At 43.5% G+C, this 24,034-nt stretch overlaps 2 protein-coding genes across 4 annotated transcripts in view; one reads left to right on the top strand and one right to left on the bottom strand.

Annotated features, from left to right (window-relative positions):
• Positions 1–1,909: 1,909 nt before the first annotated feature.
• NLRC3 (NLR family CARD domain containing 3) lies at positions 1,910–22,423 on the top strand. The gene is made up of 17 exons (XM_089540121.1): positions 1,910–1,949; positions 3,880–5,614; positions 7,420–7,506; positions 7,790–7,873; positions 9,320–9,403; positions 10,059–10,142; positions 10,682–10,765; positions 11,440–11,523; positions 12,080–12,163; positions 16,090–16,173; positions 17,074–17,157; positions 18,301–18,384; positions 18,960–19,043; positions 19,822–19,905; positions 20,281–20,364; positions 20,881–20,964; positions 21,558–22,423. Exons 2-17 carry the CDS (start codon positions 3,885–3,887, stop codon positions 21,646–21,648), a joined length of 3,000 nt encoding a protein of 999 aa, XP_089396247.1. The 5' UTR covers positions 1,910–1,949; positions 3,880–3,884; the 3' UTR covers positions 21,649–22,423.
• The window catches only part of LOC149306319 (intraflagellar transport protein 38), a 51,511-nt gene continuing 49,860 nt past the window's right edge, over positions 22,384–24,034 (bottom strand). For all 3 annotated transcript variants that reach the window (XM_089540125.1, XM_089540123.1, XM_089540124.1), the window contains one exon: positions 22,384–23,873. In XM_089540125.1, coding sequence (XP_089396251.1) covers positions 23,727–23,873 — 147 coding nt within the window. In that variant the 3' untranslated portion in view covers positions 22,384–23,726. The remainder of the gene's footprint in view (positions 23,874–24,034) is intronic.

The following is a 24,034-nucleotide window of genomic DNA, read 5'->3' as shown; positions in this document are numbered from 1 at the left end:
TTTTCTGTTGTATTTTAACTGCTGTAAACCGCCCTGATCTGATGGAAGGGCGGTATATAAATAAAAATTTTATTATTTATTTTATTTATTTATTAACAGAAATGATAACTTAGAATTCTTGGTCCAGAAAATGCACTCGGTGGAACATTAATTGTTGGATCCCCCCTCCATCCTCAATGGTTTAATGTTTGTTCCCATTTTTAACCACTGCAACTTGCCTATGCCAGTACAGAGTAAAGTTTAAAATGCCGCACTTGTAACAGGGAGCATGCCCTCCAACATGTCGCAGGCAAAGATCAGGACGCATTTGGCCAAGTGTGGTTCAGGTGGCAAAAGTGATGAATGAGGAAGAACCCACAGACTAGTGAGAAGCTGCAGCAGTTTTCCTTTGCCTGGGTCTATTGGGAAGGGCAAGTCGGGCAGAGGATGGTAAGTACATACCAAACTGCAAATCCCAGGCTTCTGCAGGATGGCACAATATTGAAAGTGCCATCAAACTAACTGGCATGTAGAGATACCCCAAAGGTGTGATTTTCCTAGCAGCTCCAAAGATGAAGCTTGGTCACTTTTGTCATACTACGAGGTGAGTGTTGGATCTGTTACCTAAATTGCTCCAAGTTAATTTTTATTAGGGAAATTGAAGCGTAAATCAAAGGATGCACCTCTCTTGTCTCTGTGCTTGTAACGCTCCCTGGATAAGTCCTCCGGATCTCTGTTGGGTCCTACTATCTTGCCCTGGGAAGCATCTTAAAGCTTGCATGCCTTTCAATATGGACCTTTTTGTAGCACCTTTGAGACTAAGTGAATGAAAGAAATTGGCAGCATGAAGTTTTGTAGACTTCAGTATACTTCCTCAGATGCATGTAATGCAAGAATTGAGTCGAGGAAAGCTCCTGCTGCCAACTTCTTTCTTTCAGTGAGTCACAAAGGTGCTACAAGATCTATGTACTGATTCCACAGACTAACAGGGCTATATCTTACACCTATAAGCAGTTAAGCCTTCCCAACATTGCTGTACTTGAGATGAAACTTATTGCAGGGCCACATGAATTCAATTGATGGTTGGGAACATGGGTCCATTTTGCCAGGCCTTTTTCTGCTGTGATTCTAAGCAAGCCTGGGAAGAATTTCAGCAAGGGATAAACTCTGATCGCTTGGGACCAGTCTCTATTATTATTATTATTATTATTATTATTATTATTATTATTATTATTATTATTAAAAGGAAATGCTTGCCACCTCCAGCAGAGTTTACTTGCTCTGTGTGAAATAATCTTGGCGGTGGGTACCGTTGGGACTCTCCATTTTAGGCATGAAAACAATCTGATACGTGAGTGTGAGAGCTAGGTTTTGGGGGGGTTTTTTGGGCAATGTCTAGCAGTGCAATACAAGCCAAGAGTCTTTTTGCAAATGTGGGCTACATTTTTTGTTTCGGTGGTCACAGTGCCACGCAGCGCTGTCTTGCAGCTTCTGACACGAACAGGAAGGAAGATCAAGGGCGACCCGCAGCACAGGAAGAGGTGAGTCGCAAAATGCTCAAAGAGACCAGTAAGAAAAGCACATTGACTGGAACAGCATCAGCAACGGAGCGCAGGCGAGGAACTCCGTAGCTGTCCATGTGTGCGGTTCGGTTTTCTGACTTCCGGTGGACCGAAGACACCCAAATGAGGCCAAAACCTTGTAGAGGTTGCTTAGCCGTTTCAAGTTGGCCACTTAGAAAGTCCTCGTGGGAACGGCATCTTTTTTCTTCCAGCTCAGGCCACCTTGGCAAGTCCATTCAAGATTCCCAGGGAATGCATTTTTAAAATCTATAGGCATCCAAGTTCTGCAAAACAGCTTTGGGAGAAGAGAAGGAGAAGGAAAGAAGGAACTGTTTTCTGGCATTGCCTATGCAATTCAAAATGTAAGAGAGAACTTTGGGAAGGCTGCAGAGTGGATTTGTGGAGAAGGTAGGGAGAAATGTGTGCGCATTGTGTGCCTTCGAGTCCTTTTCAACTTATGGTGACCCTAAGGTGACACCATCATGGGCTTTTCTTGGGCAGAACTCTTCAGAGGAGGCTTGCCATTGCCTTCCCCTGAGGCTGAGAGAGTGTGACTTGCCCATGTGAGTGCCTGAGTTCATCAATAAAGCTTCTTTTGATTCAAATGAGTTTTATTTTTGGAGCCCAGGACTGACACCAGATCTCCCAGTGAGTTTCCATGGCTGAGTGGGGATTTGAACCCTGGTCTCCTAGATTCCTAGTCCAGCACTCAAACCATACTATACCAGACTGACTCTCATACATGGCAAATATTGATGTATGGTGACCCCATTAATTTCTTAGGGTTTTCTTAGGCAAGGAATACTCAGAAGTGGTTTGGCCAAGTCCTTCCTCTGAAATATAGCCTATAGCACCTTTGGCGGTGTCCCAACCAAGTACTAACCAGGGCTGACACTGCTTATCTTCCACGTTCAGATGTGATCTGGTGCCTTTAGGGTACCCAGCAGAAATGCTCTGGTACAAGGCCATACTTAGCTGCCTTATGCAGAGCCAGCCACTGATCCATCAAGGTAACCCACCACCCTTGGAGCCCTGGACTGCAACTCCCATCATCTCTGATCAACTGGTGCAGCCACTGCTGTGGTGGTTGGAGATGGTGGACGTTGCAGACTGGCAAATCTGGAGAGTATCAGGTTGGGAAAAGCAGCTCCATCTTTACAGAGTCTCCAGGATATAAAGGGGACCTTTCAGTCCTAGCTGTTGAAATGCAGGTGATTCATGGGACTCTGCATGCAAAGCAGGTGCTCTACCATTCAGTCACTGCCCCCTCTTTTTATATAATAAGAGGGGTACTAAGAATATATTTATGCATGTATCATTGCACTACCCATACATATATATGCATGCATCATTGCACTATGCATACATATTTATGCATGCATCATTGTATGTATATTTTAGTATGTACCGATTCATTTATAGCCATCGTTCTTTCATGGAGTTCAGTACTGTGCATGACAGAGTTCTTCTATGCATTGCCCAGACCCTTACAAAACTGCTTACCTTCTGTATATCCTGTGCCTTTAGACCGCTTCCTGCCTTGGCTGCTTTCATGGGAGGCAGGCATCATAAGTCAATGTGCAAATGGCACCTTCTACAATGTGCAAATTGCACATCCTGCAGCCACCTACTTTACATTCACAAAGGAATTTATCCCACGGGGGAAATCCCATGCAGAAAAACCCGCAAAAGCAGGTTGATTTTCACATGACGTCGTTGTTGAAGTGGTGTTAACCCGAATTGAAAGTAGATGGAAAACAGACAGAAGCTGCTCCTTTTTACTTTAGAAAAATCTTGAAAGTCAAAAGGAGTGGCTTTTGTCTACTTTCCATTCAGGTTAACACCACTTTGAGATTTGTAGTTTGCTGTGGCACCTGAGCAATCTGGAAGGGAAGGCTATATAGCTCACAACATGGCAAACCCCAGGATTCAATAGCATTGAGCCGTGGCAGTTAAAAGTGATATCAAACTGCATTGTTTCTGCCAGGCAGATTGAGCCTTTGTGAGCCTCTTCTCTTGGCAGCCATTAGAGCAGTGGGAATACAGTGGGCCCTTGGTTTCCACTGAGGTTTGGGTCCAAGATGCCTCCGTGGATATAAAAATCCATAGATGCTCAAGTCCTATTAAATACAGCGGTGTAGCAAAATGGTGTTCCGTCTACAAAATGTCAAAATCAAGGTTTACAATGGAGAATTTTTATTTTTTTGAAATATTTTAAAACCGTGGATGATTGAATCCGTGGATACAGAAGGTGGACTGTACTGAAGATAAAATTCTAGAGATAAGGTTGTTATCTCTCTTGCTGATTTTTCTTCCCCCTTCACTTCTTTCTTTGTAGAGCCAATGGTGCAGAAGCACATGGAGACTCTTCAGAGCTGGTGTGGCCTGAGCACCGAATTCGTTCCCTTGGAGAGGCTGACCGACCTCCTTTTGGTGGAAGGACTGACCGATCTCCAGCAGAAGCAGCATGATTTTGTCCAGATCGAGACCACCAAAGGCCTGAGGAATGCTTCCAAGAAGATCTCCTTGGAGAAGCTTTTCTTGCCGCTGTCCAAATTCAGCATCCCTCCACGAATCTCCGTGACCATTGGGGTTGCCGGCATTGGCAAGAGCACTTTGGTCAAACTCTTTGTCCATACGTGGGTGAAAGGAGAGCTTGGCAAGGATTTCATGTTCGTGTTGCCTCTCACCTTCCGGGAACTGAATGCTTATGACAAACTTTCTGCCGAGCGTCTGATCCGTCTGGCATCCCCTCATTTAACTGAACAAAGCCTTCTTGCTGTGGACACTGCCCAGACTCTTCTGATTCTTGACGGTCTGGATGAATTTAAAACTCTCTTAGATTTTTCCAACACCGCTGTTTGCACAGACCTCCGAAAGGAGATCCAAGTGGAAAACCTGATCACCAACATCATCCGAGGAAATCTGTTGCACAAGGTTTCCGTTTGGATCACATCCCGACCTACAGCAGCCAGCCAGATTCCTGGCGGTCTAGTGGACCGGATGACGGAAATCCAGGGTTTTGGAGAGACAGAAATCAAGTGCTGTTTAGACCGCATGTTCCTTGAGAACCCGAACTTATCAGATGGTGTGCTCCGTCATCTCAAGGCGAACAGATCTTTGTATATCATGTGCACAGTGCCAGCGTTTTGCTGGATCTGCGGATCCTCGGTCGGCTGCTTTCTGAAGAGCGCAGGTTGTGCTCCAGAAATGTCAGCTGCTCCTAAGACTTTGTCCGAAATCTACTCCTACTATTTTAAAATGACACTGTGTGCTGAAGGGAAGCAGAATGAGGTTCTCAGGATAGAGCAGGTAGAGCAAAATTGCAAGAAAATGGTCAGTTGTTTGGGCAGATTGGCCTTCTTCAGCCTGATCAAGCGGAAATACATCTTTCACGAACAGGATATGAAGGCCTATGGTGTGGATCTCTCTTCTCTTCACCTCGGCTTGAGCAACAGACTCTTGATGAAGGAAGAGACTCTGCTTTCCACTGTTTACTATTTCCCCCACTTAACGTTTCAGGAATTCCTCGCCGCAACTTATTATTACACAGCAGCAAAGCGAGCCCTTTTTGACCTCTTTGTCGAGAGTGGGATGTCTTGGCCAAAGCTGGGCTTCTTCAACCACTTTAAAAATGCCATCCAGAGGTCTCTGCAGTCCGAGGACGGACACCTGGATGTCTTTGTGCGCTTCCTTGCCGGCCTCCTCTCTCCACAGGTGAACAAAACCCTGTCTGAGTGGTTCTTGGTAAGGGATGAGCACAACAGCTATCGAAGCCATGCGGTTGGCCTCTTCCAGAACCTTCTGGGCATGGACCAAGCCGTTTCCTGCAGGACTGTGAACCTCATGCGCTGCTTGCATGAGATCCGGCACACAGATGTTGCCACCGTCGTTGAGGATGCGGTGAAAAATGAGAACCTGGCTGGGATGCTGACATCCGTCAACTGTTCTGCCCTGGCTTATGTCCTGCAGACCTCGGAGGCATGTGCAGAAGAAGCGAATCTCTCCAACTGCCTCACCTATCGTGCCTTCCAAAACCTTCTCTCCCAGTTGCTCTACTGCAGCAATCTCAGGTAGGTGGCACTGAAAATCGGGGCTTAACTTGTGCCAGGGTTCACCAAAGGGTGGTCCCCAAGCTTAACAGGATCTAGCTCTGTGTGGGTATAAGCCAGTAACACAATAGAGAGTGCCTTTGAGGACATGCAGAGTGTGTTCCTTCCTCGATTTAATAATCCTAGTCAGAACCCATATTATTGGATTTAATCAGGTTGCACAACTACTTTGCCTGCAGAACTGTAGGTGAGGTTGTGTCAGGGACCATAGGTGCCCACATGTTGGCTGATATACACAGACATACTGCTCTGTACCTGTGTATGCCTCTTTTTTTGGATGACATGGAGGCTGGTATACCTTCCTCCCTCTTCAGTGACCAAAGCATGCCAGGACCTATCATAGAGTCACATTGCTGCTGCTATCATCATCATCATCATCATCATCATCATCATCATCATCATCATCATCATCTGCATTTGATTTTTGTGGCCTAAATACAAAATATTGCATTTGTCTCTGCTGAATGTCATTTTATCAACTTCAGCCCTTTCTAGTTTAACAAACAATTTTAAAGTTAAAAACTTCGAACATTTAAAATATTTAAAATGTATTCAAAACATTGGATTTGCACAGTGCCCAACCCACATCAGTTTGTAAAAACTGGTTGGCACAAAATTGTTTTTACCTGTCACCAGAGGAAGAGCAGGGATGGGGCTCTCCTGGTCTTTCTAGGGAGAAGAGTTCCAAAGTCTGGGAGCAGCCACCAAGAAGACCCTTTCCCTTGTTCCCACCAAAGGAGCCCGAGAGGCTGGTGGAACAGCGAGCAGGACCTCTCCAGACATTTTTAGAGCTCCGCTAGGCTCATAAAGGGAAATATGGTCATTCAAATAACCTAGACCCCATCTGTAGAGCTTTATAGTTCAAAACCAGCACTTTGAATTGTGCCTGGAAACAGACTAGCAACCAATGGACCTGTTGATGGAGAAAGCTTGTTTTCTGCTGCTCCAGAGACTAGAACAATGGATGCAAGCTCCAAGAAAAGAGATTACGCCTCAACATTAGGAGGAACTTCCTGACATTAAGGGCTGTTTGACAGTGGAACACACACCTTCCTTGGAGTGTAGTGGAGTCTCCTTCCTTGGAGGTCTTTAAACAGAGGCTGGATGGCCATCTGTTGGGGATGCTCTGATTAAGAGTTTCCGCATGGCAGAATGGGGTTGGATTGGATGGCCCTTGTGGTCTCTTCCAACTCTAGGATTCTAGGAAGGGAGTTGTAATGAGGGACCCATAGGTCTGTTACAGACAGCCAAAATAAAGCTGCTTCGAGTCACAGTGGAGGAATGGTGTTTCAATGATGCATGCATCCTAAGAGTCCAGAAGTCGCACCAAAGCCACGCTCCAGCCCTAAGGACTGGATCATGGCTTTGGTGTGGCTTCTGGACTCTTAGGACGCATGCATCATTGAAACACCATACTTCCACTGTGACTCGAAGCAGCTTTATTTTGGCTGTCTGTAACAGGCCATAGTTGTCATGTGGACATGAAGTCCTGAGCCACACCTAAAAGGATATGGATGTTGAAGTCCCCAGCAACACAAGCTATGGAGGCTTCAAGACCACCCAGGTTAGTTCGGGAAGAAAGACTATTGAGCAGCGGGATGGGTAGAATGTCAATTGACAAAGTCCCTTGGCTCCAATTGCAGATTAATCTGTTTCTCCAGCCACAACTGCACAACCACCCACCTTTTCTTTCCTGTGCACCTTGTAACCACAATGAATGTTTTTGTTCTCTCTCTCTCTCTTTCTTTTCCCTTTGTTCAATTCAGGCTGGACTACAATGAGTTTGAAGACAGTGCCATGGACCTGTTGGGCAGCGTGTTGAGTGGCAAGGACTGTCAGATCCAGAAGGTCAGGTGAGGCACGCTCATCTTAATTTTGAATGAACATACTTAGTTTTAAAGAGTACGTTCAGATTGTTGGCTGAACAAATGCAGGCAACTGGACTGCCAAATCTCTCTAGGTTGGCAGCTGGCGCAAATCATAGTTGGCTTGCTTGGAAACCAGACCTCTCCATTTGATTCTTAAGACGGAAATATGTTGTGAAAACACTGTTTTCAAATCAGGTGATCTTAGGAAGACTCTTTTTATGTTTTAATGGGGCAAATGCATTTAATCTCTTTTTCTCCTTCTGGACAGCTTGGCGGAAAATCAGATTGGCAACAAAGGGGCCAAAGCTCTTGCCAGATCCTTGATGGTCAACCGGAGCCTGATGGCACTAGAGTAAGTATCCTATAAATCTGGACCGTCCTGTTTAAAAACATGCTTGCACTGTGCATGTTTCCATGCCTTGTGGTAAGGATCAACAACTGGACCTCTGGCAGTCAATTGGCAGAATCAGTGCCACCGATTTCATTTTATTTGTCTCCTGAAATGGCAACAGAGAAGGAAGGGATCTTATAGAGAGAGTAGAGCCTGCAGCCATGAGATGCATCCTTGTTGCAGAAACCTTCACCAACCTTTTGCAAGAGTCTGGCTCAATGGCAGCGTACCTGCTTTGCACATCAATAATAATAATAATAATAATAATAATAATAATAATAATATTTGTATTCTGCTTTTTCTTGGGGAATCAAAGCGGTTCACAGCAGTAAAATGACACGGCATACAATTAAAATTGCAATTAAAAAGAAAGATCCCCAAAACCCAGCCCTCCCCACAAACATCCTCGGTTCAGTCTCAGGCATCTCCAAATGGGACGAAGAAGTTTATCATACTGGGGCGAATTTTGGCATTAAAGAGAGAATAGCTATTTTGGAATATATACTTCTCTGTGGTACTTTGTATTAACGTACTTTGTGTTTTGTAGTATTACTACAATGTGGTTATTTACCTAATAATATGGACGTTGTCGATGGTTGCTGAGCTGTGGTTTCATTCCTTTGGGACACGGTTGGAAGAGAGTGTTATTTATATTGTTAGTTTCTCCCTAGCTATATTTTGTGTTTCCTGTGAAACTCTCCTGTTGTTCCACCTTCTACGCATAGCCTGAAGGTAATTTTATACACAATATGATTTTAAAATGATTTTGTGTATAAAACAAAAGCGTGTTTACATTGAACCATCAGAAAGCAAAGGTGTCACTGTCTCAGCCACCCATGAGAAATGGTTCTGATTCTGGAATACTTCAGATTTTGGAATTATTATTATTATTATTATTATTATTATGCTTTATTTATATAGCGCTGTAGATTTACACAGCACTGTACCTACAAACAGAACATCATACCCTGCGACACTTCACAAATGAAATCCGAAAACATATTGCCAAGCAGTATCCGAAAGTGGCAAAAGTTATGAAGAGCATGCAAGGCAGGTCAGGCTGCAGCAGTTTGCTTTTGCCTAGACTTACAGGGAAGGGCACAATTTTGCCTTAAAAAGGTAAAGGTGAAAGTAGTCCCTTGTCGTGAATGTTTCGGCATAACCGACTGTACCGTCGTTACTCTGCTCAATTCAGTGCTAACTATTTTCCCACATTGAATGCAATTTTCAGCAAATAAAGTAACCGGACGGCAAAGAGATCAATGGGAGGAGGAGGAGCAGAGAAACATTTTAAAAGAAGATTCATCGGAACTGCCCTTGCCCCATTGTGCCAGTTGGAGGGTCTGTAATGTTACTTGTGCGCATGGTTAACAGTGAGCTTTTACTCTTTCTTTCTTGCGTATCTAGCCTTCGGAGTAATTCCATCGGACCCAAAGGAGCAAAGGCACTTGCCGACTCGCTGAAAATCAACCAGTGTTTGCTTTCTTTAAAGTAAGTGAAGCTTGGTTTGTTTTCTTAGGTCTAAATGCAATGGTTATGTCCCCATAGAACCGCATGGAGATTATCGCACTGCACTTAAATTACACTCGTCCCTCCAGATTCGCAGCTTTGACTTTGCGGGTTTAATTATTCACGGATTTTATTAATATGTTTTCTCTAGGAATATCTAAGTCCTCCAGCGCAACTGAAAGGTCAACTTTAGCCAAAGGTTGCAATGAAGGACGTAGAGATTCCTAGAGAGGACACTCTACTAGGCATTTGTAGCTCCTCCAGCGCAATTCTATGGCCAATGAGACGGGACACCTTACATTATGGTTACTTTTCAATATTTTTTTACTGTATGATCATTTTCTGGATGGTTTATATAGCTTCACAATTCCACTGGATTTTAAAAATTGTATTATTAATAGGGTCTTCCCCAGCTTGGTGCCTCCAAATGGGTTGGACATATTGGCTGGGAACAGTGGGAGTTGTAACCCAACCCATCTGGAAGGTGCCAGGTATAATTCAGTATAATGTGAAGATCGGGCCGTTGTGCATGTGCAAAGTGACGATGGAGACGAATGCAAATTTGGCACGACTCTGATCAGTGGCAATGTTAATGTTTCTGGGTTAATGTAGAAAGCGGTTTTTCTTTTTCTTGCAGCCTCCAGAACAACAAGATCAAGGAAGATGGGGCAAAATACCTAGCTGAGGCTCTTGGCAGCAACTATACGCTGATGACTTTGCAGTAGGTCTCTCTGTTTTCTCTTGCCTAGCGGAGCAGCATGTCTTTCTTTTTATTCGATTTGATTTATATTTTTATTCATTTTTAACAGCATATGAATTTCCAAATACGTTTCTACTTCTAACTTAACATTCGATGTCTAAAACCTAAAAAGAGAATTGTCTTTTCATTTACCGAAGTCTTCTCTTTTTCTCTCTGACTTCCCATTTCTTCCTCCTTATCTAAGGCATGATCAATATCAGCATAATTTTCCTTATTAACTGTTTTCCATGTCAAACATTTCCCTTAACATGGAATATCTTAAAGTATAACAAAGTTTATATATTCATTTAGGAGCGGAATGTCTTCTGTCTTCCATTTCGAGGCTATAATTATTCTAGCGGCTGTGTCTTTTGCATGTGCCCCAATGGTTTCTCATGCAACGGTTGTCATCCCAGCCTTGCTGGTACCATCTCTGGTTAACTGGGCAACTGGATCTTATTTTAGGGTTGCCCAGAACTGAGACTGGCTTCCAACTTCTCCATAATCTCTATCCTTTGCAGACTTCAGAAGAACTCAGTTGGACCCCAAGGGTCCAAGAAAATAGCAGAAGCCCTGAAGAAAAACTGGAGCCTTAAGGAGCTCATGTAAGTGCGAAGATTCAGAGACTTTAAAAATATATATATTATTAATATGTATGGCTTACAGACTTGGTAATATTTAAACCAAAACTGAGGGAGGAAGGAGAAAATATCCTTCTTTTATATCCTTTTTTTTTGTTGACATTCTATGGAAACGCACTAAAATAAAACTCACCGTTGTTAATATAGCCCCTCTATTACATTACAGTCAGGTTCTCCCATTCATGTTAGGTTCTTTTAAATACATATATCTAAGTGGTTTGGAACCCTACTGTCCACACTGGTTGCTCCCAAAGCAACCCTAATGCGCATGGCCAGATCTCACAGTGTGGCATCAAGCCGTGCCACTGCGTAATTATTTTTTCTGTCGCCTCCCCACCATGCATGCGCACCATTGCACATACACATCACTGCCGACTGCCTGTTGTCTAAATGCCATCCCATTGAATGGCCACCCCTTTGATCGGCTACATAGTCGTACCTATGATCCTCCACTGGGACAGGGCATCAGAACATCAATGTGCCCAGCAAAACACTGGCAAAGCACAATCATGCCCCCATGTATGCCCCCTTCACCTCCCTTGGACTGTCTGGTTTGTGTATGTTGTACTTGTATCCTTCACTTTTTTGCATTGCTGCCCTGGCATGCTTTAAATTGCTCTCTATTCCTCTTTTCCTAGATTGTCCAGTAACTGTGTTGGAGACGTGGGTGCAATGGCCCTGGCAGAAGGTCTGAAGGCCAACCACACTCTTTTAACCCTGGAGTAAGCCATGTTTTTCTTGGTTTCCATTTTGTTGTTTCTCCCCCAAGTGCACAGTTTCCTGAAAGACAGCCACAGAGAGATATAGCCAAGGCATCCTGGCAGAACGGCATACCATTCTAACTGTTTCCAGTTTGACAGGGGACAGTCCCAGTTAACGAAAGTGCAAACATAGTTTGTAATAGTGGTGTCTTCTTTCTCCTTAGTAACTTTTGCCACATTGACCACATTTGAATGATACTTGGCTGCCTGTGTTCTGGTCTTCGTCTGTAAAACGGTGGAGGGTATTAGAACCCAGATTGGTGGTTTGGGTGCTGGACTAGGATACTGGGAGACCAGGGTTCGAATCCCGACTCAGCCATGGAAACTCACTGGGTGACCTTGGGCAAGTTTCACACTCTCCGTCACAGAGGATGGCAATGGCAAACTCTCTATGAAGAAACGTGCCAAGAAAACCTTATGATAGGTTCTCCTTAAGTCACCATAAGTCAGAAATGAGTTGAAGGCAGACGACAACAACTGTAATGCCATTTGTAGTGGTCTCTCTATGTTGTTTCAGTCTCCAGAGCAATTCGATCAGTGACATGGGAATAACCGCCCTCACCAAAGCCCTCTGCTCCAACCAAGGTCTCACCAGACTCAGGTAAGTCCTGTCCTCAGCTTTGGTCATTTCTGTTGTCTTCCTGGTCATTTGACGATGCAGGAAAGGGGGGGGGGGGAATCCACATACATGGTTGCATTGTTTCTTATGAACTTTCCCAAGGTGACAAAGACCACAAGTAGTCTTAGTGGTGGTGTTACAGGATTGGTACGCACATGGACATCACTAGGGAGGTGCAGAGGGTTGGAACCACACCTTAAGAGGGATGACAGTGCTGCTCCCCAGACATCTGCCTTATGGCAGAAATGGGTTGTGTGACATTCGCCTGTGCCCCTTTAAAACACTGGAGAGGGGCGAGTCTTAAAAAAAGCCCCTTCTTACCAAATTTTCACTTTAACCACATGAAACTATGTACACATAAACACCTTTTTGGTTTTGCATATGATCTTGTAATTTTAATTTTGCTCGTGTTGTTTATGCCACAACTATTATCATTCGGTGAGAGCCATTATGGCACAGTGGATTGTGCATTGGACTCCCGACTCTGGAGTTCAGGGTTCAACTTCCAACTTGACCATGAAACCCACCTTCGGTGCAAGTCACACTCTCTCAGCCTCAGGAGAAGACACTGGCAAACCCCTTCCGAACCAGGGTGCCACAGCTCTACTACCAGAATCCCATAGCATTGAGCCAGGGCAGTTAAAAGTGGTGCCAAACCAGATTATTTCTGCAATGCAGACGATGTGCGAGCTTACAAAAAACGATGCTGCAGCTTCTTTCACACAGTCTCAAAGACGCTGTAAGATCTCTTTGCAGAATGGTATTTCAGCCGAACGTGACGATGTCTCTGAATTCTAATCCAATATTAAAATATTTAAAAGCTAGCAATAAAACCGATAATAAAAGCAACAGTGATTAAATGCCAGCTGGAAGAGGAAGGTTAAGCCTGCTGTCTACATGTATATAACCAGGAGGCCCTGTTCAAACTCCATTTTGCAGATGCGAGGCCAATACAGCGAAGGTCCTTCCCATAAGCATTTTTTAATTTTAGAAAGGAGAGGATGGGAAATATGCTTTTCCTTCTGAAATATGAGTTTTGTGCTCTTCAGAGTTTTGAAAAGTTACCTTTTTGACAGTAGTTCTTAGCATGCCTCAGCTAGCATGGCAAATTGGTCCTCAAAAAGTAACTTTGCAAAACTCTGGCTTAGTTTGCACGAATTATCTAGATTAAAGAGTGCCTTGTGTAGTGCTGCCCAAAACAAAGAAGGAAGAGGAACCTACAAAAGCTGCCAACTTCTTCTCATCTTTTCTAGGTAAAACAACAAAATGTTCACAAAACATAGTCTTCTCCAAAGGAGACTGAATGCTGCTGCTCTCTCCAAGCGCACAGCTTGGCAATTTTCTGTTTTCTTTGATCCTCGGGAGGAAAATGAAACACACAACGTGATGAAAGTGATGCAGAATGATTATTGGGTCCTGCTTCTGGCTCAAAGCTCTCTCTCTCTCTTTTTTTTAATTGTTGACTTTGGCGGGTTATAAACTGCTGCTTTGAAGGCGGTCTGCCGCCGCTTGGTCTGCGCAGGAGCTGTAGCACCTGCACCACGCGGCTCCCGCGCGGACCAAAGAAGAAGCTCCAAAATGGAGCTTCTTCTTGCGGCGCCTCTGTGACGTCGCGAGGCGCCAGGGGCGTATTCGTGACGTCACAGATGCTGCAACACATTCGGACGCACAGCGTCCGATATGTAAAGATGGCACCGGCTGTGTGGAATGGCCGGCGCCATATTGTACAGACAGAGTACGTACTAGAGCCAGGGGCGTCTAGAAGAGACGCCCCTTTTTTAAAATGGGACGTCCTGCGGATGTCCCAAGTGGCAGTTTCTAACCCGCCTTTAACTGTTTTTTTAAATTTAATGTTAACACAATCTAATTTACAAGCAAAATAATATACAATCAAAGTTAAAGAAAATGAAGGGGTGGAGAAGAAGGAGAAAGACGGAAGAGAGGGAAAGGAAGGAAGGAAAGAAAAGAAGGGAAGGAAGGAAGAAACAAAGAGGGGGAAAAGAAAAGGGAAAGAGAAGGAAAAGGAAAGGAAAAGAAAGGAAGAAGAAAAGGAGAAGGAGGAAAGGAGGAGAAAGAGAAGGCGAAGGAGAAGGGAAAGGAAGGGGTGGGGAGGGAAAGGAGAAGGAAAGGAGAAGGAGAAGGAGGGGAAAGGAGAAGGAAAGGAAAGGAGAAAGAGAAAGAAGGAAGGAAGGAAGGAAGGAAAGAAAGAAAGAAAGAAAGAAAGAAAGAAAGAAAGAAAGACAGACAGACAGACAGACAGACAGACAACTAATACACAGCAGGGCTCTGACCTCCTGCCCAGCAATCCTGACTGTAATGAAAAGAAAAATAAAAAAAGAGGGAGGATATTATTTCTATCATTATAGATCCAGCCAAATAATCCTACTAAAATGACCAGTAACTATAGCCACAGATTATTATGCCATTAGATTTCTTATAGCTTGAAAAGCCTTTAAACAGTTTCCAATCTTCCAACAAAGCTTCCGTTGGCTGATCCTCTAGAATCCGTCTTAATTTGGCCATTTGGCCAATTTTCTTTTTCCTTTGAACCTCAGAAGTTAAAAATGAATCGTACGATGAGATGGAAGCTGTGCTGCTGAATGGGGACTGGGTCCTGCGTATTGCAACTATACAATGCCTTTGTTTCACCAGTTTGCAGGTGTCTCTTTTCTAATCTGTGGACCTTTTTTTTTTTTTTTGGTCCTTAAAAAATTAAAAACCTTCCCATCTTTATTCCAAAGAGTACAAGGTGGTGTACCTACTTCTGCTTTCCATTTTATCCTCACAACTAACATGTGAAATAGTTTAGGTTGATTGAGTCTGTAGAGAGATCTTGTTGCACCTTTGAGACTAACTGAAAGAAAGAAATTGGCAGCATGAGCTTTCCTAGACTTCAGTCTAGTGAGTAGTCAAATCCAGCAGAATGCAACCCTACATGAATTTGGACCCATCTGGCTGCCTCCGCACTACAGAATTAATGCAGTTTGACACTGCTTTAACTGCCATGGCTCCATCCTATGATATACTGAGAACTGTAATAGTAAGTCCCGTTAATACAACAGCATAGTAAAATGGTATCCCTTATATAAAATGGAAGATCAAACTTTGCTATTTGGAATTGATACGTTTGGGAATATTTTCAAGCCGCGGATGCTTGAATCCGTGGATAAAAGAAATCCACAAATAAGGAGGGCTGACTGTAGTTTGTTGTGGCACCAGAGCTCTCCGGAAGAGAAGGCTAAATGTCTCATAAAACTGTAAATCCCAGAATTCCAAAGCACTGAGCTATGGCGGTTCAAGTGGTGTCATACTGGATTATTTCTGCATTTGGATGCAGCCTCTCTGTTGCTACTTGGCCACTCTTGGGTCAGTTTTCCTTACTCTGGTGCCCCTTCGGAGGTACTGGACTACAACTCCCATCAGCCACAGATAGTACGGGCTCCCTATTCCCACATCCTCAGTTAGTGTGTGTGTGTGTGTGTGTGTGTGTGTATTTAACAGTATAAGTTATATATAGTATAAGTAACTGTTGGCATCATTAAAATGCCATTAAGTCGCTCTACAGTTCTCTTCCCTTGGGGCCAGTATGGAGTCATCATTATAACACTGGACAAATCATCGCATTACCACTCGATGGATTTAGTGTTATTCATTCAATCAATGTTTATTGATTAACCCTTAGGCCATATCAAAAGATTTAGTGTTATTCTAATTGTACTATTTTAGTGATGTATTTCAAATGTATTTTATATTGATGTATGTGTTTTAACTGATTGTAATCCCTCCTCGATCCACCTGGGAGAGGTGGGAAAATACAAATAAACTATATTATTATTATTATTAATTATTATTATCAACATAACAGTGGATGCACCTGAATGAATATAATTCTTCTTGTGTGTTTGCAGCCTGCGGGAGAACTCCATCAGCCAAGAAGGAGCCCAGGAGATTGGCAGTGCCCTTCGCGCTAACCGTTCCCTGAGAAATTTGGAGTAAGTCCTGTGGTCTTGTAAAAGGTAGAGGCTTTTGAATGGCAACAGTTGGAAGTCCAACTTTCCAATGACGGTGAGTCCAGTGAATCCGACCCACTGCTCAGTTCAGGCATTTCCAACCAAAGCATCCTCAGCGGGTTGCTGTCCGGCCTCTTTTTGAACCTGTCCAGAGATGGAATTTTCTGGCCTGCCCACTTTGGTACTCAGATGCAAAAACAAGCATCTTACTCAGAAATTGTTTAATGTGCTTAGTTAATAGGCTACAAAATATCTAGATTCAACTTGAATTCAAGTAGATTCAGAGCCAGCATGGCATAGTGGTTTGAGCGTTGGCCTATGATTCTAGAGACAAGGGAGTTTATCACATGAAGGCAAATCCTGTGCAGAAAAGGGATTTTAAAATCTGCTAAACACCTGCAAATGTGGGTTGTTTTCAGACACATTGGCGGAAAGGGAAATAATGCAAACATAACCCAAACAGAAAGCTGATGAAAACCCACTCCTTTCTACTTTTGGAATTACCCGAATGTAAAAAGGACTGAGTTTTGTCAGCTTTCTGTTCAGGTTATTTTTGTGTTATTTCTCTTTCACACGGACGTCGTCTGAAAAACAATTTTTCTACTTTCTGTTCAGGTTAACTCTGAACGTCATGCAAAAAACAACCCGCAAAAGCAGGCTGTTTTCACTTTATAAATCTAGTTTCTGCACAGGATTTGTCCCGTGTGATAAACTCCAAGGATTCAAATCCCCGCTCAGCCACAGAAACCCACCGGGTGATTTTGCTCTACACTGTTGCAAAGATCTGAATTTTCCACATACATTTGGTTTTGCCAGCAAGAGATCTTGAAATGCATACAGTACACTGTTCTAATAGTCCTTTTCTCTGGGCTTCGTTTTTAGCTTGGCTGCCAATCTGCTGCACGACGAAGGCATCCAGGCCATTGCCTTGGCGCTGAGAGAGAACCAGGTGCTTGCTTCCTTGCAGTAAGTTTTGATGCGTTGTTAAACTATGTGTTCTTTAAAGGAGGGAATGAGGGCCATGGAGTGTGTGAGTGGCGGCATAAGAAAAAGAAAGTGGGCTTTCTTGTAGGAACTCCAGCCAAAGAAAGTGGTCAGGAGGCCATGGTAACTTTGGGCCCGTACAGGCAGACCAAAATAAAGCTGCTTCGGGTCATTTTGGAGGTATGCTGTTTAAATGACACACGCATCTTAAGAGGCCAGAAGCTGTGCTAAAACTGCGCTCCAGTCCTTAGAACTAGAGCATGGCTTTGGCGCGGCTTCTGGCCTCTTAGGACGCATGCAGCATTGAAACAGCATACCTCCAAAGTGACCTGAAGCAGCTTTATTTTGGCCTGTCTGTACAGGCTCCTTGCTGCATGCTTATGAGAGAGAGCTGAAAAAGTCCCGGAGAAGAAAAAGTGGAGTGATAGAATCATAGAATCACAGAGTTTGAAGAGACCACAAGGACTGTCAGACCAACCCCCCTGCCATGCAGGAACTCTCAATCAAAGCACCCATCAGATGACAGCCTCTGTTTAAAAACCTCCAAAGAAGGAGGCCCCACCACTCTCCAAGGCAGCAATGTTTTCCATTGCTGAACAGTTCTTAATGTCAGGAAGTTCCTCCTAATGTTGAGGTGGACTCTCTTTTCCTGTAACTTGCATCCATTGTGAGCAATGTGAGTTGTGCGCAGGAAACCCCAGACTGGTGATCTCCCTGTATACCCTCCAACATTTCACACATGTACACCAGGACATGTGGCCAAGCAAAGTGTGGTCAAGATGACCAAGCAGCTGAATACGTGGAAAATAAAGAAATTATTCAGGACAGTCCCTGGTAAATCTGGACAGTTGGAGGGTATGTCCCTATAGAATTAGACAGCACTGTCCTTACACTTGCAAAAGTGTAATATGGGTAAAGCTTCCCTGGAAATGTGCCGCTTTAGGAAGGTCTACTTTGTACTAGTTTTGCCAGATACATGCATAGTCCTAATCTTTTGGCAGATCTAGCTCTGGCTTGGCCACACATGACCCCACAAACTCCAGTGGCACTGTGTGCCAGCGGCAACAGGAGTTGTGTTGCATCTTTGTACTGTGAAATAGTGTGGTTCTCTCTCTCTTCTTCTAGTTTGCAGTGGAATTTCATTCAATTCAATGCAGTGAAGGCCCTGAGCCAAGCCCTACAGTTCAACAACAGCCTTGAAGTCTTGGAGTAAGTCCTTGTTTCGCTCTAGCGATTTCCCCCCCCCCACCAAATGAATAGAAAACAATAGGTCTTTTCAAACCCTTTTATTAAATGTCTTGGTCTGTATTATACGCAGCAGCATAGTTATGAGATGCTTTGAATTACAAGTGCATCTGCATTGCATGTATGCGTTTGGATTTATTGTTTTCCTTTGCAGTAGCACTTCCATGTAAACAGTATCCTGACAGTGAGAGAAAAATGCATCCTTCACCTATCATTGGGGCCAATGAATGTGGAAAACCCACAAATTAAAAAACAAACAAACCCACAATTCTTTAAACCTTTTTTTTAGGAATCTCCAGGTTCTCCAGTGCAACATCTGAAAAGATGATCACAGAATCATGCTACAAATGCCCAGAGAAGTGTTTTCTCTTGGAACGTCTAGGTTCTTCAGCAGAACTCTATTGGCAACTTCTGGCAGAGTTGCGCTGGAGGACCTAGAGATTCCTAGGGAGAACATATGAATCAAAACTGCAAATAATCAAATCCGCAAAAGTCAAAGCCAGAAATGTGGAGAGATGACTATGGTTGCTTTGTTTCAGTTTGCAGGAGAACGCAATTGGGGATGAAGGAGCAGTGGCTTTGGCCTCTGCTCTGCAGGTGAACTCAACGCTCACTGCTCTCTAGTAAGTTTCCATCACTGTTAATGGGAAATATTTCATTGTTTGTTTGTTTTATGGGAAAGGATTATATATAGGTGGAGTCCCCTTATTTGGAATTCCAAAACCTGAACTACTTCCAAAACCCAAACTGTTTGCATGGGTGCTTTAATTTGTCTTTATCTACCTTCATCTGTCTCACAAATCAATGAATGAATCTAATAACCTAATTATAAATTTTGTGCTGTAATTTTATTGTTTAACCTGATTTTGTGTAATTTATTTGCATCTTTTATGTAGTTCTTCTCATGTAGTTCATCTCATGTTGGGCCATTGACTGTCAATAAAGACTGAAGTGTCCAATGTGAAGTCGGAGGCTTTCATGGCTGGCATCCATAGATTTTTGTGGGGTTTTTTGGGCTATGTGGCCATGTTCTAGAAGAGTTTATTCCTGATGTTTCACCAGCATCTGTGGCCGGCATCTTCAGAAGATGCCAGAGAAGACGATTCTCTGAAGATGCCAGCCACAAATGCAGGCAAAACGTCAGGAATAGGTTCTTCCAGAACATGGCCACTTAGCCCAAAAAACCCAATAATGATTGGTTGATTGATCTGTGTAATCCAGGGACGTGAAATGTATGGCCCTCTATATATCGATGGACTTTAGCTCTCACCTAGAGCAGATGGGGAACTGCACTCTAACAAATTCCCCTAATGGTAGAGCTGGCCCTATTTGCAGAACTGTTTGCTTTCCCTTGGCTGCTGGGACTGGGAGTTGTCCTAAATGTGTCTTGTTCTGTTTAAGCCTTCAGGCGGCTCTAGTCGGCGAACGTGGAGCTGTTGCTCTGGGAGAAGCCTTGGTGATGAATAAGAGCCTTGCTGTTCTTGAGTAAGTATTCCCACTCCTTCCCTGTATGCGGCCACTTTCAAAGTATGCTGTATATATTCAACATATTCATGCCCTTTCCAGTGGGCTCAGGCAAAAGCAAACTGCTGCAGCCTCTCCTAGCTTGTCTTCTTCATTTATAATTTTTGCTTTCTTGAGCAAATTCTGATATTGCTTGGCCTCACGTGTGAAATGCTGGAGGGTGTGGGAAAGCAACGTCAGGAGGGTAATGCCATCTCCGAACTGGACAGGTTGGTGTAGCCATTGGCTCATATGGATCCCAGACTAGCTTCCAGCTGCGTCCCATTTTTGCCTCTGGCATCATTTGAACATCAAATGAAACAGCCTGGATTAATTCATCTTTGTTTTTGATTTCAGCTTGAGAGGAAACGCCGTCGGTTTGGCAGGAGCCAAGGCCATAGCCAGTGCCTTGAAAGTGAACTGCACCCTCCACAGACTGAAGTGAGTAGAGGAACTGAGAACTGATGCTGTGCTAGGATTGCGCCGGTCTTTCTTGCAAAGCAAAGAGATGAATTTTGCCTTCTAGGTTCTAGTGCAGTTGAGGGATGGCAGGGCTTGCTGACTGGGTCTGAAGCATTAATAACACATGTCACCTTCTGCTTTGGCGAGAGGTTGAAAAGCAATGCATCGCAAACCGCATTACACAACCATCTGTTGAGAGGGCTTGGATTCTGTATTCCTGTAGGGCCCTTGGGGTCTCTTCCAACTTGATGATTCTATGATTCTAGAATTTGATGATCCCAGGACATAAAAGACCATGAATCCCACAAAGGAAGAGAAATATCTGAATTAGAATATATCCACAGACTCCAGCCCATCAATAGTGGGTTGGATAGAGACAATGGCTTCTTGGCACACTGCACATATTATAACACTGGACACTCTTAGCCAGTTTATCGCATCTCCTTTCTGGTTCCGTGAGCCACATTTCAGATGTTTATTCTCTTTTGTTGGCAGTCTCCAGGAGAACTTGTTGGGCATGGATGGAGCCATCTGCATCGCCACTGCTCTGACTGGAAGCCACAGTCTTACTTACATCAAGTAAGTCGCTTTTCATGAGCCAGTGGGTTGGTCTGGAAAGGGAGTTTGTTGTTGTTGTTGTGTGCCTTCATTTACAACTTACAGTGAAACTATTGAGGCTTTCTGGACATGGGTTCTTCAGAGGGGGTTTGCCATTGGAATCCTCTGAGGCTGAGAGAATGTAAGTTGTGCAAGATCGCCCAGTGGGTTTTCATGGCTGAGCTGGGATTCGAAACCTGGTTTCCCAGTGTCCAAGTCTTACGTTCAAACCATTGCACCACGCTAGCCCAATCCAACCCATTTTATGTATGGCCCCACAGAATTTGGAAAGTGTTGGGCTTGTTGCTGATGCCATGACACCACCTCACTGTCCTTGCCATGCATCCATGAAGAAGCGAGACTGAAAATGCCTTTTTTCAAACCCTGCCTAAGAGTGATGCTTTACTAATCCTGTATGGTTTTTGACATTTTTGCCTAATGAAGAAGCCACTGTAGCTTTGAGTTTGCAATGTGTATTTTGTGTATTTTGGTTGGCCAATAAAGGTTACACTGTTTTGTGAACTTTTGGATGTTACTGTCCTTTGGTAAGATGTACTTTTTCTCCCTTCTCACAGTTTACAGGGAAATCAAATTGGCGAGTCAGGAGCCAAAGTGATAACAGATGCCATTCGCACCAATGTCCCCAGCTGTATTGTGGAAATGTGAGAGGGATTCTGATGGAGGACTTCAGGCATCTTAAATGGTCCATACCTTGGGTGAATGCCTTCTCCTAGCATATCCCACTGAATGGAAGAAGTGGTGAAAGGAAGGACCACAAAGCAGTAAGAGGTTGCTGAAAGGGGGAGTCCAAAGTGGTGATGTGGCCTTGCCTGAAGGCGGCCGTGGAAGTCAATGGCTCCCTCGTCTTTGACGTTCTGGCCCACAGTTGCTGCTGAAGTGTGATGCTTGGTGGCTTAGACATTTTGGAGACAATCACTGGAAGCAGACACTGGCTGTAGCCAAGATTTTGCAACGCACTGACAGTTTATGGCTCCAACAGCACACTTATGGGATCTGCCTTTGCTTGGCTGCTTCCTCCAAGTGTGCAAAGACAGCCCTGCCTCTTCAGCTGCAGCGGAGAAGCTCTGTTCCACTTGCTTTTCAGCACAAAGGAAAGAAATAGCTGCTATCCCCACTATCAAGGCTGTTCCTTCTCCCATCCATGTTCATGGCTGAACCAGAATGCATCCCCATAGCTAATCTGTGGCCAAGAAAACGGAGTGCACCCCCCAGCCGCTGTTGTGTGCCAGGCTTTGTGCCTTAAGGAAGAAAGCACTGCTTACCTGCTTTTGTAAGTGCTTAAACAGGTGCAATCCTCAGTCATGTCTGCATTTGTCCACAATGAACGGAAGATGTGCTACTTCGTATTAAGCTGCCAGCTAAAACCCACAGAAAAAACAATGAAGATGGAAAAAAGCATTTATTTATCAAACACAGGAATGTAACAGTCAAAAAGAAGTTCAGAGTGTCAAGGTCCCTTTGCATCCCAAATAAAAGAATACAGGCAGCCTGAGGAATCTTCAGAACAGAACTAACTCAATGGTTGACTCTTGCTGGATTACAGGATTGAATAATTCTGTTACCTGTATATATGGAAGCAGGCAGATACTGGTTGGAGTATAAGGCTTGTGATTAAGACAGTGTTTAGTCAGGACTTTGAATAACACGATGTTAAATTTCTTTTCTCCAAATAAGTTGTTTTAAATTGGGGCGGCAGCTACTTCAAGCTATGGGATCTGGCATCCTGACCCTGGATTTTTAATGTCTTTTGTAAACTTAAAATGTCATCTCAGTCTCTGTGGGCCCACAAAGAGCAATTCTGCCATATTTCTCCCACTTTAGCTGTTTCAGATGCCTTTTTTAAAATCTGGAAGGAAATTGGAAGTCAGCTTCTGGTTTTAAAAGAGATCCTGGGGCAAATATACAGTAAAAATGACCCCCGTGGCCTTTAAAAAGTGGCGTTTTGGGATTCAAATGGAATGGAAGTCCTTGGGAGCATACTTTCCTCATCTGTTTTAAATAAAATGGAAAGTAGTTTAGGAAAGCAGATTAAACCAAGTCTTTACAGTAGAGAGGGATGACTATAGAGTTTAAAATCAAATACAATCTCTCATAGAGTTTCTCTATAGTTATCAAGAGGAGAAACATCCCTCAGTGCCAGTTAACTAATGCACTTCTGGGGCAGAAGATAAACCAGAGATTACAAAGTGAAAAGTCTAAGAATAACTATGCCTGCTTTATCAATTCAGGTTAACTAAAAATGGAAACGTTTGCTTTGGTGAGATTCCAACATGGCAAGAAAAGGACTTCCTTTTTTTCCTATCAAAAATAATGGACATTTGGGAATTAATTTTAGGCTGGGAAGTGAACCCAAAGTGTTAATTTATCCTGAATTATAAAAGAATTTTGAAACTCTGTTTATCTCAAGAAACAACCAGTATTTTCCCCGTCTTAGCTCTTCTTTGCTACAGGATTGTTTCAACTGTGGCCCTTGCCAGACACTTTAAAATCTTTGGCACCATGGAACTTCAAGGCCTATGCTTTTAACTACTTATTACCCTTAGCTTTGGCTGACAATTTGATGATTTGGTACTGTTTTCATTGAGAACAAAGGTACATTACCTTAGAGTATTACTTTAAAGTAATTGAAGTAATTTGTGTTTATGTGTGTGTGTCAATATTGTTAGCCTCCCTAAAGATTTCTGTCGTGAAATGTCTTTACTCCTTCCTTTCTGCAAGTCTGCTCAGAAGTCATTGTCACTCTCCTCCAACGGCTCAGGCTTCCTGACCCTTCGGCTGGCCTTGTTTGGAGACATGTCCAACTCGTCTTCCAAGTAATCGTCGTCATCGTCGTCATCATCAAGATCAATTTCACTGTCTTCTGAGTCCTCCTGCAGTGAAATATTTTATTCATTTAATAACTTGGTTTATTTCCTTTTATAAAATAACACCTTTCCACTTGCTGAGGGTTAAGTACAGTTAACAAATCATTACCGTCAAAATACCAAAATAACTTATGGCCCATATAACTCACAGTCAAAAGGCATTGTGT

The sequence above is a fragment of the Sceloporus occidentalis genome, unplaced genomic scaffold (assembly GCF_023333645.1).
Source record: "Sceloporus occidentalis isolate IW3139 unplaced genomic scaffold, rSceOcc1.0.p SCAF_10, whole genome shotgun sequence".
Lineage (NCBI taxonomy): Eukaryota > Metazoa > Chordata > Lepidosauria > Squamata > Phrynosomatidae > Sceloporus > Sceloporus occidentalis.
This window is presented reverse-complemented; position numbering and strand designations above follow the sequence as displayed.